At 48.0% G+C, this 15,109-nt stretch overlaps 1 protein-coding gene across 1 annotated transcript in view; it reads right to left on the minus strand.

Moving 5' to 3' along the window:
* CMTM5 (CKLF like MARVEL transmembrane domain containing 5) overlaps positions 1 to 12,571 on the minus strand; it is a 63,882-nt gene extending 51,311 nt beyond the window's left edge. Inside the window, exon 1 of the mRNA XM_069238184.1 lies at positions 12,327 to 12,571. Coding sequence (XP_069094285.1) covers positions 12,327 to 12,437 — 111 coding nt within the window. The 5' untranslated portion in view covers positions 12,438 to 12,571. The remainder of the gene's footprint in view (positions 1 to 12,326) is intronic.
* Positions 12,572 to 15,109: the final 2,538 nt, after the last annotated feature.

Consider the following 15,109-nt stretch of genomic DNA (forward strand, 5'->3'; position numbering starts at 1 on the left):
CCCACGTCCCCCACCACCTGAACGGTACCCGAATGGAACAGAACTGCACAGATACTAGTTTAGGCACCGGTTGTGCCACACTGTTTAAAGTTGGGCCTTGCCCAATATATCCTTTTTACTATCCAATGTTGATTCTCTTACTCTTCTTTTCTAATGGCGGGGTCTATCCCACTTTCCTATGGTCACTATTATTCTACACAAAAGATCGGGATGCGGGGGAGGGGAATATGGGGGCACGCGCTGGAGGGGGCCTGAGTGGCAGTGGGGAGATCGGAGCTATAGCTCTTCGGGTGGGATTGATGGGAAGAGATAAGTCTACACAATATAATGCACAAGTAACCCATATATAACATACTAACTTGGAATGTGAAAGGTATGGCAGGTATGTCTAAACAAAATAGGATATATGCACACTTAAAACGCCATCACATGCACATACACATAGCCATACTGCAAGAAACACATGTCACACCGGAAGATATCAAACAGATGGAGAGGAGATGGGTGGGACTAATATATGGTTCTGGGACATCGACTTTTGCAAGAGAAGTACTGATTTGGATAGCCCCAGAGGTCCCATATACAGTGAAGCGCAGCACAACGGACAAAGGAGGCAGGTTTATACAACTAGAAGGCTCGCTGGACGGCGAACCGCTAGTGATTAATGGGTTATATGCCCCAAATGTTAAACAGGGTGAATTCCTACAAAACACTAACTCACACCTATCAAATGTCCTAACTTCACCTAGTATTTGGGGAGGGGACATGAATTGTGTCCCACAAGTAGATATGGAAAGGTCACACGCCCCATTAGTAGCCGCCCCAGTAAGGAAAAATTCACAGATACTACAATCATGGATAACAGACCGCCGTCTGATAGACGTATATAGACATCTACATCCTCAAGAAAGAGAATACTCATATCACTCCCCTGTACATCTACTACACACCCGTATAGATTTAATACTCAGCTCGCAAGATCTGATGCACATAATTACAGGTGCAGAATACACTGCAAAGGTAATCTCAGATCACTGTCCACTTATAGCTCACATTAAATGGGGCAGGCCACGCGCTTGCATTCCAACTTGGTGTCTCCAACCAAGCTTGCTGCAAGATCCCCCGTTCAGAAAAGAAATAGCTACGCACATCACCTCTTATTTTACCCTAAACAATGGGACAACGAGCTCTAGAGCAAATTAATGGGATACACATAAGGTGGTAATAAGGGGAACATGTTTATAAATGACAGTGGGAGTACGGCAAACACTGACGCAAGAGCTCCGCAAGTGGGAACAGGATGTTCGCACTGCAGAGTGCAAACAAGCAGAGGGCACAGTAGCTGACGCGGAGCTCGCTAGACTGCGAGCACAGTGGAATGAGGCGGATCAGCACCTTAGGCAATACGATTACCGCCATTACCTGGCCCGCACACATGCAGAAGGGGACAGATCAGGGAGAATTCTGGCATGGCTGCTAAAGAACGAACAACGGAACTCCCCTATAGGGGCCATCCGCCTCGACACAGGGATAATAATAAACACCCAAGAGGAAATAAATAGCGCCTTCTGAGAGTATTACAGAAAATTATACAAGGCTCAAACCTCCCCCCCCCTCAGCAGAACAGTTAAACAAGTTCTTCAGAGGGATACAATTAAGTCGCCTAACTGCCACACAGGTGGGGGACCTGGAGAAACCAATAGATCTCGCAGAGATACAACAGGCTTTGCAACAATTAGCATATGGCAAAGCACCAGGTAGCGATGGCATTCCCATAGAGTATTATAGCACATTCTCGGCACAAACGTTAGCCCCATATCTAGAAATGCTGACGCCTTAAAGCAAGGTCAATTACCAGACACCTTACGTGAAGCGCTGATAGCGGTATTGCCTAAACCAGGTCGTGATCCACTGGATGTTCGCTCATACAGGCCACTGTCGTTGTTGAACACAGATTGTAAATTGCTCGGTAAAATCTTAGCAAATTGCCTGCTCCCTTGGCTGCCGGACCTGGTCCAACAAGACCAGTCCGGTTTCATACCTGGCCGCAATACTTTCATTAATATACGGAATCTTCTACGTCTGATGGCAAATACCCCAGAGGGCGAATACAAACATGTAGCAGTATCACTAAATATTGAAAAAGTGTTTGATACGCTAGGATGGCCCTTCCTGATAGAAACTCTTAACCGAATGGGATTCGGAAAGACATATATCAGCTGGGTTAGGGTCTTCCAACAGCAAGAGTCAAGAAAGGCAACACTATATCTTAGAAGTTCAGTATTGAAAGAGGCACCAGACAGGGCTTCCCATTATCCCCACTACTATTCGCTCTTGCCATTGAACCATTAGCTGCCCGGCTACGTACATTAGCTCGGGAATGAGGCATTTTGGATGGACGCACACATCGTATAGTGTCACTGTACGCGGATGATGCATTAATATTCCTACGAAACCACACAGAATCCCTACCTGACTTATTGGGCCTGCTGGACCAATTTGGTACGGTGTCTGGATTAAAAGTGAACTGGTCAAAATCCTGCCTATTTCCCCTACGTCCCATACCGGAATCACACCGTTTAACCTCCAATCCGGGGGACCTGAAATGGTGTCACACCACTTTTAAATATTTAGGAATAAATGTGTATCACGACCCCCAGGACCTCAAAGACGGCAACCTGGGACAAGTGATTAGATCCGTTAGGGGCTCTTTACCTTTCTGGTGTTCGCTTCCACTTTCTCCCATGGGAAGAGTGGCCATAGCAAAGATGATTGTATTACCGCATCTACTGTACTTCTTTATGGCGCTACCACTGGTACCTCCCACATCCTTTTTCAAACCACTTAATAGCATACTAACAGACTTAGTATGGAGCAACGGTCGCTGGTGCGTGGCGCTACCGAAAATACATCAACCACTTACACTAGGAGGACTTGGGGCACCACGATTTGAACTATATTATGAATCCGCCCAGTTGCAATGGGTGTTTAAATGGCTAGGAAATCCCATGAGCGAAGAAACACAGACGGTACATACGGACTTAGGTCATACTAACATACTATATTATCTGATGGACCGCATTGTCTCATGGCATATACAAAACATTTTAATTAAACACAGCCTATTGGGTCTTGGGCTGATTTGCACTAGCTGGGGACAAGAAACCACAGTATTCCCCTAAGATCCCACTACTGGCCATTCCAAAAATCAAAAAGATAGCAGCAAAGTTAGGCCTGATTACATGGCCCGAGAAGGGCATACAAACAGTGGGTGATATCTACGGCGAAGGGCACCTCCTAACATATGAGGCATTGGCCAGCGCTCATAACTTGGGACAAGGGAGCGTTTGGTGCAGTACGACACTTAGTACGCTCAATCTGGAACTGTGGAAATAATGAACCTAAAGCGGTTCCTATACTACACGATCTATTAGATCGCGTAGTCGCCCCAATAAATGTATTGAGAATATATAGAATCCTGACAACACATACTGAACACGGACAGGAACAAGCAAAACATAGATGGGATCAGGTACTCCCAGAACCGCTCTCGCAGCACGCATGGAACCAGGCTATGACAATGATCTATGAAGTGTCACGTAACCCCCGATTCCACTACACGCAGTTCAATTATGTACACCAAACATATTTATCACCACATCGACTGGCATGCATGTTTCCCCAAACGCCACAGAGGTGCCCCAGATGCGGAGTCACAGAAGCCACCTTTTTCCACATGACATGGGAATGCCCTCCAATTCTGCATACATGGAATGATATAATAACGTTGTTAACTGAGTGGATGGATACTCCATTGTCCCCCAAGCCGGAGCTATGCTTGCTAGGAATCGGTGTTAGATCCAAAAGACGAAAGCAGACACATAGATGCATAGCATTAGCACTAGTGCTGTATAGGCGTCTGATAGCTATGCATTGGAAAGCGCCGAGCACCTGTCAGTAGCAAGTCGAGCTGTTACGCTGGGCAAAAGCAGAAGCACAAACACTGCAATCACTCCAGGAAAAAGGGGTCCAGGTTAAGGGGGGAGAAACCTGGAACTCCTTTGTGACAACCTTGGAAAGCAAAGATGATAAACGACCCCCCTGAGCAAATGGAACTGACAAGGCAACATCAGACAACTCACAGAACATACTTACAACGTTGGCACAGTTAGTTATCCCAGAAAACTCAGTAAAGATGCAATTCAGTAAGGAACAATTGAATCAATAGAAACAGCAGGGACATGAGATACGGGGCACAATGAGATACAGACGCTCTAGAACAAATAAATCAAATCAAAGGAGGGAAAGTATATAAGCGTGCTGATTGCCGAGGGCCGCCTCCTGTTTTCCTTTCATAGTGGCCCCACCCTGCCTGCACCTCTATCCCTCCTGCGTCCTCCCCTTGAACATGTGTGATCGCCGAGCCGCCCTAGATTGCCCCGTGCCAAAACTACTATGGGAGCATATGTTGCACTGCTCCAGTTATTGTTATGGGCTCTGTTGACGGGTGATGCGGGTGGCTCCCTTCCTCCTCCCCTTCCTCCCCCTCCCCCCGCTGCGTACAACTTCCTCGATCTCGATCTCACATCCCCTTTCCTTTCTCTCTATCTTTAGTCCTCTCTCAATTATCTTTTATGTTATGCTTCTTTATTGTATTTCCCGTGTACACAATGTCTCCAAATAATTTTAGCTAAATGTATAAATGGCAATTACACTGCTATGAACGCAAAGACATATGAGTAACTGGCACTGGGACATGAAAATAACTGTATAATCATGCAATTTGGGAATACAATTGTATTTTTTCACTGTTGAAATAATAATAAAAAACAAATTTAAAAAATATATATTAACTTGGGTAAAAATGCCATCCACTCTTCGAGCAGGTAGAACACCAATTGTTTTCTTTTTATGTTTCAGAGTGAATGAAACAGTCCCGGTAGGGAGAAACATCAATTGCATCACCACATGCAATGGGGCACCTCCAGTCTGATGGACTACTATTGGCAATGCAGAGAATGGCTGTACTCGCGACTTCCTTCCGGATGGAGAGGTCTTTGTTCCTTAGTTACTGTGCACACCCCCTCCCTGGTGATTCCAGGGGTGGACATCTCAAAGTTACATGACCACCCCATGAGCCGTCCAACCACCTTGCTACACCATCGGAAGAAGAGATAAGCAGATTATATGGGTACTGCAACCTGGGAAGACGTTCCACAAGGGCCAAGGTTGTTCAATGATGCCCAATTGTTCTTCGGAAGCATCTTCCCATTTGTCCAAGCAAAGGCAACTGCCCGCTGGCTGCAAATAACCAGATGGGAACTGATGAAGACCATTAACACGACTGAAGATGGGTTCAATGCAGTCAAGGAAGAATGCGGGTTGTGAGGATGATGCTCATGCAACATAGGTATGTGCTAGACTTGATGATGGCCATGGAGGGTAAGGTTTGTGCCAAAATCAGAACTGCCTGTTGCACATACGTGCCAGCTAATGATGCAGACACCGGAACAATAACAGAGGCCATACAGACTCTACATAACCTACGGAAGAAGATGGCAGACGAGGGGGGTGCCCCCGACGAATGGTTTTCACAGTGGTTTATATGGATGACATTCTGGTTGTCAGGACTGGTTAAGGGGTTATTCCCGATACTTGTGGTGATCTTATTGATGTTTTGTATCTTTCAAATAGTGGTGGGATTCTGCAAGAAAGTTAGCCAGAAGTTGAGTGGGATGTTCACTATTAGGGTAGCTAGAAAAGTGCAGGAGGACGAGCATCATGGCATCCAAATAGAGAGCTCAGGACAGGAAGCATGGAGGCAAGACAAGCAGAAACATTTATTCATAATGCAAGTAGAAGGCCATAGAAAGCTCGAGTCATAACTTCACAAAGGAAGGACACACCACGGTGGTTTTAGAAAGGGAACACAATAAGCCTTGATGTTTGAAGGCCAGCAGCTGTGCAAGGGAGGCCAGACAGACATAGTTCCAAGTCTGGCGTTAATCAAAGGAGAAAGTACTGATAGGCTTCAGAATGTGAGATAAAAGACATTGCGGTTTATTAACAAATGTGCTTGTGACAGATGTGTAACCTTCGCTTTTCTGTAAATGCTTAATTAGATGCTTTCTCAAGGAGAAATGTGACTTTATGCTAACGTAGGTAGATACACAATGTACCAAGCAGGCGCTTAAATCAAAATGCATGACAAGTGATAAGACGCATTCAAGGTGTCGTGAACATATAAAAAGGGCTGTTTGAACTGACAGAGTTGAGTGCGGTATCAGTCACAGAGCTGTGATGCCCTCCAGGCCGTTATTCATGAATGCTCATATTATTTGCCAAACAGAGTTGTGTTGTTCTTTTATTCCTAACCCTGTAACACCGGTTTCCAGTAATGATAAAATGGTGCATACACAGAAGTCAAAAGGTTGGGAACCACTGTTCTACACCTTTCCCCAAAGGGGTCTTAAGGCATGGGCATAAAGGGGTCTGGCCAGCGCACCCACTTTTCAAGGATCACCCTCGTTAAACTTGACTTACTTTTTTCACCCAGGGCCAGGCTGATTCTGTTTAGATTCAGCAAGTTCTTTAGCATTTTAGACTTTATAGTCCCTGTTTAACTGCACAGGCCTTTGCCTTTATGCAGCATATGCCACTCACTGTGCAATAGAAATTGGCATTTGTGCTCCCTTTGCGACTGCATGGACCTTGTAGAGCTTCTGTCAGATCGGTGTGATTCCCGCCAAGTGGTACCTGACTCCCAACAGCAGTCCGATGCAGCTCAGGCAGTGCACCGAACGGTGCTGACAGTTTAGCTACACCATATTGTGGGTAGAAGGCTTGGTCAGATCAATAGTCCTTGTTTTTCTGGTACAGTCCAGGTGGAGATTCCTTGCGGCAGGTAGGGTCTGAAGGCAGCCCACATGTCAAAGTACAGGACTCAGCAGCATTATTTGTTCCTTCCATGAATGCACTGTCCATCCGGTGTCACTGCTGGGTTGGTGTGATCATAGTCTAGTGCCACCCGACTCAGAGTTCCTGTTCCTCATAGAGCTGAAACAGGAGTGTAGTCAACATAAAAAATCACAGGCCTAAAAGTGAGGCACCAGTCCACATGCAGCTATCTTTTTCTTGCATCTAATCATTTGGCTTCTCTGTTGCTGGCCAGGAGAGACTATTTGTCCTAGGACTAGGCCAAGGTGGAGGCTAGCCAGGGAAGAGGGTTTCTAGTGATCCAACCATAGTTGCCAGGGGCCTGAATTAGCTAAAAATTTATAATAAAATCAGAGTTGTTTTGTGAAGGTAGCACAAATTATGTTTGGCCAGTGGAGCACAAAATCCTTAAAATGTCCCTGCCTTTCCCATACCAGTTAACTCACCCTCATTTTGAGGATGTCACTTTCTTTTCATCTATTTTCACCATTCTCAAAAGTAGCACGTCTTCCTGCCCTTAAGCAGGAACGGCATCTTTTCAAGCCTGCATCATCCCATCACCCAAATAGCTTAATATCCCTTAATCTTAATGGGATCACCAATTGAAATACAGGACTGCACCCCTATTCCTACTCACATGCACAGTCACATGCACATCCTGAGCTTTTGAACATATCCCCACCGGTCTGCCATGTATATTTCACACCTCTCTGGAAATCGTATATATTTTAGATTTCGTACTGAGTGAGGTGGTAACGTTAGTTCGCACTAAACGCAGTTGTGGGAGGGAGAAGGGACAGGGTGGCAACTGGTCGGATGGGGGCGATTAAAAAATAAATAAATGTTTTTTAAAACGTACCTGTTTCGCCGCGCCACCTCCGAACCGCTCCTCATCTGGAGGGACAGGCTGAGGCTCCCAGCCTGCCCTGCGTCCAATCCTACCGCTGCTTTCATGCTGCTGGCAAAACCAGCTGTAGGACTGGATGAAGCGCCATGGATGGGTGCTCCAAGGCAGAGTGGGAGTCGCTGCTTGCTCTCTCCAATTCGGCACAGCGTTGCTGGTTTGGACAGAGCCTACTGCGCATGCACGTTTGGGGGAGTGCTGTCACGCCTGTGGACCCGCCCCCTTTGCAGTAAAAGCATAATAAAAACAGTTTATTATGTTTTACTATAAAAGTTTTGCAGCAGCGGCTGCGGGGTCGGGGGGGCGAGGTGAAGGGTTTGGGGGGGCGCTCCTCCACCATAGCGGAGGAGCCGCCCCTGATTAAACGTATCCTTTGCATGCATACATACGAACCTCCACTTATAGAAAATAATGCTGAGTCTGTGTCCTAAACTAAGCTCTCTCTTTATTAACCGGTTCTGTGCCTTGGACGAGATGATCTCGTCCAAGGCTACAGTTCCCCTGTGCCTTGGACGAGATCATCTCGTCCATGGCACAGGGGAACTTGGGGGAGCGCTAGCGCGCCCCCCCCCCCCTGCACCCCCTCCCCCCCAAACCAGGGATGGAAGGGGAAGACCTTCCCCTTCCACCCCCAACCCCCCCAACCACGTCAGCGCGCGAGCGCGCGCTGATTAGTCACAGGGGCCTACCCCATCGCGCTGGAAGCAGAGCTTCCAGCGCGATTGAAAGAGAAATGCTAAGCATTTCACTTTCAATCACGTGGGGGAGGCCCGGAGGGGCTTCAAAGGGAATGAAATGTATTTCCTTCCCTTTGAAGTCCCTCCGAGGGTTTCAAAAGCCGGATTGCTTGCAAACCCACTAGACACCAGGGATTTTTTTTGTTGTTGTTGTTATTGACAAAAGGGAGCGACCCCTTGGGCAAGGGTCGCTCCCAGGGGGGGCATATTTTCGGGAAGGCCTTTTCTGCCCCCCCGGGGGCAGATCAGCCTATTATTAATTTTTTTTTTTTTTTTTACGTTTTTTTTTTTTTTTAGGTGGGGAGCGACCCCTTAGGCAAGGGTCGCTCTCCTTGGGGGAAAATTATATTTAGGCCATTTCTGCCCCCAAGGGGGGCAGATTGGCCTATTTTGATGAGGCCAATCTGCCCCCAAGGGGGGTAGAAACCACTAGACACCAGGGAGTTTTTTCTTTGCGTGAATTTCACGCAAGGGGAGCGACCCCTTAGGCAAGGGTCGCTCCCTGGGGGGTGGGGGGGGCAATTTATTTTAGGCCATTTCTGCCCCCCCTGGGGGCAGATTGGCCGATTTTAGGTCAATCTGCCCCCAAGGGGGCAGAAACCACTAGGCACCTGGGATTTGTTTTTTGGCGCCAATGTCACGCAGGGGGAGCGTCCCCGTAGGCAAGGGTCGCTCCGGGGGGGGGGGGGGCGGTTGGGGGGGCAAATTTATTTTAGGCCATTTCTGCCCCCAGGGGGGGCAGAACCCTCTAGGCACCAGGGCATAAAATAAATTGTGTTTTTTTTGTTGTTTTTTTTGTTTTTTTAGAGATGGGGAGCGACCCATCAGGCAAGGGTCGCTCCCCTGGGGGGCAAATTGTATTTAGGCCATTTCTGCCCACCTTGGGGGCAGATTGGCCGATTTTAGGTCAATCTGCCCCCAAGGGGGCAGAAACCACTAGGCACCTGGGATTTGTTTTTTGTCGCCAATGTCACGCGGGGGGAGCGACCCCGTAGGCAAAGGTCGCTCCCGGTGTGGGCGCTAGGCCTACCCACACAAGTGAGGTATCATTTTTATCGGGAGACTTGGGGGAACGCTAGGTGGAAGGAAATTTGTGGCTCCTCTCAGATTCCCGAACTTTCTGCCACAGAAATGTGAGGAACATGTGTTTTTTTAGCCAAATGTTGAGGTTTGCAAAGGATTCTGGGTAACAGAACCTGGTCCGAGCCCCGCAAGTCACCCCTCCTTGGATTCCCCTAGGTCTCTAGTTTTCAGAAATGCACAGGTTTGGTAGGTTTCCCTAGGTGCCGGCTGAGCTAGAGGCCAAAATCTACAGGTAGGCACTTCGCAAAAAACACCTCTGTTTTCTTCCAAAAAATTGGATGTGTCCACGTTGCGCTTTGGGGCGTTTCCTGTTGCAGGCGCTAGGCCTACCCACACAAGTGAGGTATCATTTTTATCGGGAGACTTGGGGGAACATAGATTAGCAAAACAAGTGTTATTGCCCCTTGTCTTTCTCTACATTTTTTCCTTCCAAATATAGGAGAGTGTGTAAAAAAGACATTTGAGAAATGCCCTGTAATTCACATGCTAGTATGGTCACCCCGGAATTCAGAGATGTGCAAATAACCACTGCTCCTCAACACCTTATCTTGTGCCCTTTTTGGAAATACAAAGGTTTTCTTGATAGCAATTTTTTACTCTTTATATTTCAGCAAATGAATTGCTGTATACCCGGTATAGAATGAAAACGCACTGCAGGGTGCAGCTCATTTATTCGCTCTGGGTTCCTTGGGTTCTTGATGAACCTACAAGCCCTATATATCCCCGCAACCAGAGGAGTCCAGCAGACGTAACGGTATATTGCTTTCGATAATCTGACATTGCAGGGAAAAGTTACAGAGTAAAACGTAGAGAAACATTTATGTTTTTTTACCTCAATTTCAGTATTTTTCTTTTTCAGTTGTTATTTTCTGTAGGAAACCCTTGTAAGATCTACACAAATGACCCCTTGCTGAATTCAGAATTTTGTCTACTTTTCAGAAATGTTTAGGTTTCTGGGATCCAGCATTGGTTTCATGCCCATTTCCGTCACTGACTGGAAGGAGGCTAAAAGCACAAAAAATTGCAAAAATGGGGTATGTCCCAGTAAAATGCCAAAATTGTGTTGAAAAATTGGGTTTTCTGATTCAAGTTTGCCTGTTCCTGAAAGCTGTGAAGCTGCTGAGTTTAGCACCGCAAACCCTTTGTTGATGCCATTTTCAGGGGAAAAACCACAAGCCTTCTTCTGCAGCCACTTTTTCCAATTTTTTGGAAAAAAACGAAATATTCCCTGTATTTTGGCCAATTTCTTGGCCTCCTTCAGGGGAACCCACAAAGTCTGGGTACCTCTAGAATCCCTAGGATATTGGAAAAAAAGGACGCAAATTTGGCTTGGTTAGCTTATGTGGACAAAAAGTTATGAGGGCCTAAGCGCGAACTGCCCCAAATAGGCAAAAAAAGGCCTGGCACAGGAGGGGGAAAAGGCCTGGCAGCAAAGGGGTTAAATGCTTCAACGCGTCAGGGTTGTTCTTTGGCAATCGCTCACGAGATCGCCTACTGACCTAAAATACCGACTCCAAACAAACACGCGACTTTTGTATCTAAGAACATTTTAGCACATCACGTGATTTGCCAGCGTGTCAGGATAGTGGACCGTGCGCGCAAGTTTACTCCCAGGCACAACTTACAAAACACGGCTTCAGATTTTCTTACATATTTTAAACAAACTCCCTTTCGCTTGCGCGTGCAGCTCATTGAGCCGCGCGCGTGCCGGTCGTTGGGCAGCGCTTTGTGCAGTGCACGTGCCGCCCTTCGGGAGAACACCCACACAGAGGGGTTTTATAGCCGTGCTTGGAGGGTGTCCAGCTTGTACACGGCGCCACCTAGCGGGGATTCTTAGCAAAGCGCGTTGATAACCTCTAGCAGGGACGACGTTCTCTCGCGGAATGATGGTTATAAAAGGAGAATAATGCCATGTCCACCTCAGGAGGACTAATCATACATTCAAGTGTTACACACAGAGAATGTACCAATGGGTGAGATGTTGCTATGAATGGTTGGAGGGGAGTGTCCCTACAGAAGAATGTATGTGTCCCTGTGTAATGTAACTGGTGCTCATATATAGCGCTCCAGTGTCTTCGGGTCGAGTTTGTGCTATGTAAAAATGCACAAAAAAAGAAATGTCAAGGGAGGGGTGTTGTTCAACTATGTTCAACAATGCTGGTACAGGATTTTAGGACCAGGGTGTTATGTCGCTGTTAGTGTTGTGGGGAGGATGCTCTAGGAGAATGTTTATGTGGCGGATTTTCTCATAGGATAACGTTCAGTTAGAATAAGTTATCTTATTGGAGTTGTAGGGACAGAAGGAATATTTCGAGGTGGGTGTGTTTCAAAGGGGAGTCCATACTATGGGGAACTTTGTTTTATAGGGCATGGTGTTCTTACAGGAGGTTACTTTTCGTAGAATGTTAGGGGAAGTGTTCTACAAGGGCGGGGGGAGCATTTCCCGTAGGAAGAATAGTCGGTTGTGGGGCGGGCAGTGTCATGTGGCGGTAAATTTGTATACGACATTTTTGAGGAAAGAAGCAGCAGAACATGAAATGTTAACTTCGTTGGCTACAATTTCGGAAAACTTTCCCTAAAAAGAAAAGTTTACATGCACGGAGAAGGGCTCATTAGAAGGGGTGTTAGCGTGATATTGGTGTGCTATTGGGGTGGAGTCGCTTTACCAGCTCTGCCGCTAGAATCGTCCCCTTCCGACTCTTCAGGAAGTCCTGGGCCAGGCTGAAGCCCCCGGGAGGGCCCTGGCCGTCAGCCTCAACACCCCGCCCCTCGTACATCTCCCCGACTGGAATCCGGCTCGGGTTGGGGGGCTGCGAAACGGGAGGTCTGCGGGGCACCGGTCCAGCAGCCGAGAGAAATGAATGGTCCCAGGACAGGCGGCGCAGTCAGGGAAGAAAACGCAGAGTTCACAGGAAGAGGAACTGGGAAAGGGGTGGGAGCGAGGAGAGAAAGGCGGGGGAGGGGAAAAGAGAAGAGGAGAGAAAGAGCAGAAGAGGAGGGGGCACCGAAAGTGAAATGCGGGGGTAAAGGCGAATAAGAGCGGGGTTGAGGGTAGAGTGAGTGAGTGTAGGAGTATAACGAATGAGACCGGAAGAAGATGCTAGTGGAGAGGAAAGTGGAAAAGTCATGAGAAAAAAGAGAGAGTCGCGAACACACGAGTAAAAAGAAGAGATGGGCGGAGTGCGCAGGGATAAATAAGAGCGAGAGGAAAGGGGGAGCAGAAGCAGGGGATGGGGCAGGCTGGAGATAGGAAAGTCTGAGGAAAGTGAGGAGTTTGGAGAAAAAATTGGGCGACGCCTACGTGGTGTGTAATTGTAATTGGGGTATCATGATACTTAGATAGTAGTTGTTCATTGAAACATAACTCGGTGATACTCTTTTCTCGATATCAGAAGGTTGAAAGACTCGGTGATCCGAGTCTCGATCTGTGATGAAACCAAATGCCTGGCCGGGGCCAGCTTTAGGGTGGTGCGAGCGGTGCTGCAGCACCGGGTGCTGACCTCAGGGGGGCGCTGTGTTTAGCAAGTATTTACGAAACTTGCGATTTGAAAGCACCTGCTGAAAAGTTCATTGTACGTCCAGCCTTCAGGAAACAATTAAAATGTCACAATACCTATTGCGAATAATGTTCCTGATAGAGAGAGAGATGGGAGTTTTGTCTAGTGGCAGCTTTGACTCACATTAAGTAGCTAGATGATTAATATGCCTATGCAAAGAACAGGTCTGTTTTCTATGTGGACAGCTGAGTGGATTAGTAAAGCCAGCCCTTACTAGCGCTTTCAAACAAGTGAATGAATGTAAGGGGCTATGGAGAGATGAGTGGCACATTTGTTGGGTAGTGAATCAGAGGAGGTGGTCATGGGGAGATAGTCGGGCACCAAAAAAAATGTGGCATTGGAACATCAGTCTCCTGAAAGGAAGATTGGGAAAGAAACACTTCGAACACTTATTCCCCCAGAATCACAGGAGGAATGATGAGCCTACGCCGAGACTCGAACTTTGTTCACCACTTCCAAACAAGGCAGCTCTGGTTGCAACTTCACATCCTGTCCCATGATAGCAAAGCGACCACCAGCCATACCCGTATGCACGACAGACCGAACATGAGCCGACTAACACCACTGAAACTACATGATATCACTGACTGAGGACATCAAACCCATGCAGTTGAGGCTGATTCCCCCCACCTCCTGTCACCATGTGACACATGAGACGCCACCTCATTTCTCTGAGCCCCAAGAGACCCCAAACTCACAACACTAAGAGATCACAGACTAATGACATCACCCCGAGACGGCAGTGACGTCACCCGAATGAGACCAACAAAGACACTTGCACCAGAACACCGAGCCCCTGTGAATGAGAGATGCCCCCGCTCCCCGCCATCGAAGTCCGTCCACTAAATAGAGCCTACTGTAAGAGGAATGGTATTTGGGGTTATTGTGGCTGCTGGTAGGGGAGAGGGGATGTCGGGGCCCCTGGGTATCACTCAGCGCCTGCTGAACCTTGTATGGTTCACGAAGGGGAGTGGAACTAGCGACAGAGAGGGATTGTCCCAGAGCCTGGCACGGCGAGCTCTCTCTCATACACGGGGAACAAGGAGGCATTATTCAGCAGTACTGCCTGGAGAGACAATCCCACAATTCACAGCCAGGACCCCAGAGAACCCCGTGGGAGGGTGCGCCGCGCAGCCACATGTGTAATAAAAAGAAAATTCTGCAGCAACATGTGAACGCTGGGGAGGGCCACCGGCAGTGGTGGAAGAGAGGGGACCCCGGGGAGATGGAGGAGGCGGCTTTGCAGGGATGGCTGGCAGGGGGGTAGCCATATGCACATCCGAACCACTTATGGCCTGCCCAACCCGTTTGACATCCCCACCCCAGGGACGGCGGAACATCTGCTCTGCATCTGCTCCGTGGTTAGGAATTGGCCACAGCACATCATGGTCTGGACTCTCAGCAGGCATATCAATGTCCAGGCAACATACCGGGGGGAGGCGGCGCGCCCCTTCCCTCCTGTGTGCATCACTCACGTGAAGGTGCAGGAAGGCATAGTGCTGTCAAGGCAGCTCCACACCCCCCCCAGTTCTGTTGTAAGGTTTATAACTGTAGACCCTGGCTACAACCCCGATTTTACGTTAGGGTGCAGGGGTCCCTATCCTGGGGAGCTGTAGCCAGCAGTGCATGGTCACTCGTTTTATACCCTTAACTGTCGCACCAGGTCTCTCAGGCCTTCCAAGGGCCAGACCATCTGCTCCTTACAGCTCAAACCGCATCACTTCATCATGTGCCTTCCTCCCACAGCCCCTCTCACAATATCTGCCATCTTACGCCCCTGCGCATCCTACACAAACACGCATTGCACCAACGCAGTCAACACAAACCCCATCCACATCCCACTTGTCACCATTCATAGGAATCACACCAAACTCCCAAAACACCAAAAACAA

This window comes from Pleurodeles waltl, chromosome 6, assembly GCF_031143425.1.
Source record: "Pleurodeles waltl isolate 20211129_DDA chromosome 6, aPleWal1.hap1.20221129, whole genome shotgun sequence".
NCBI lineage: Eukaryota > Metazoa > Chordata > Amphibia > Caudata > Salamandridae > Pleurodeles > Pleurodeles waltl.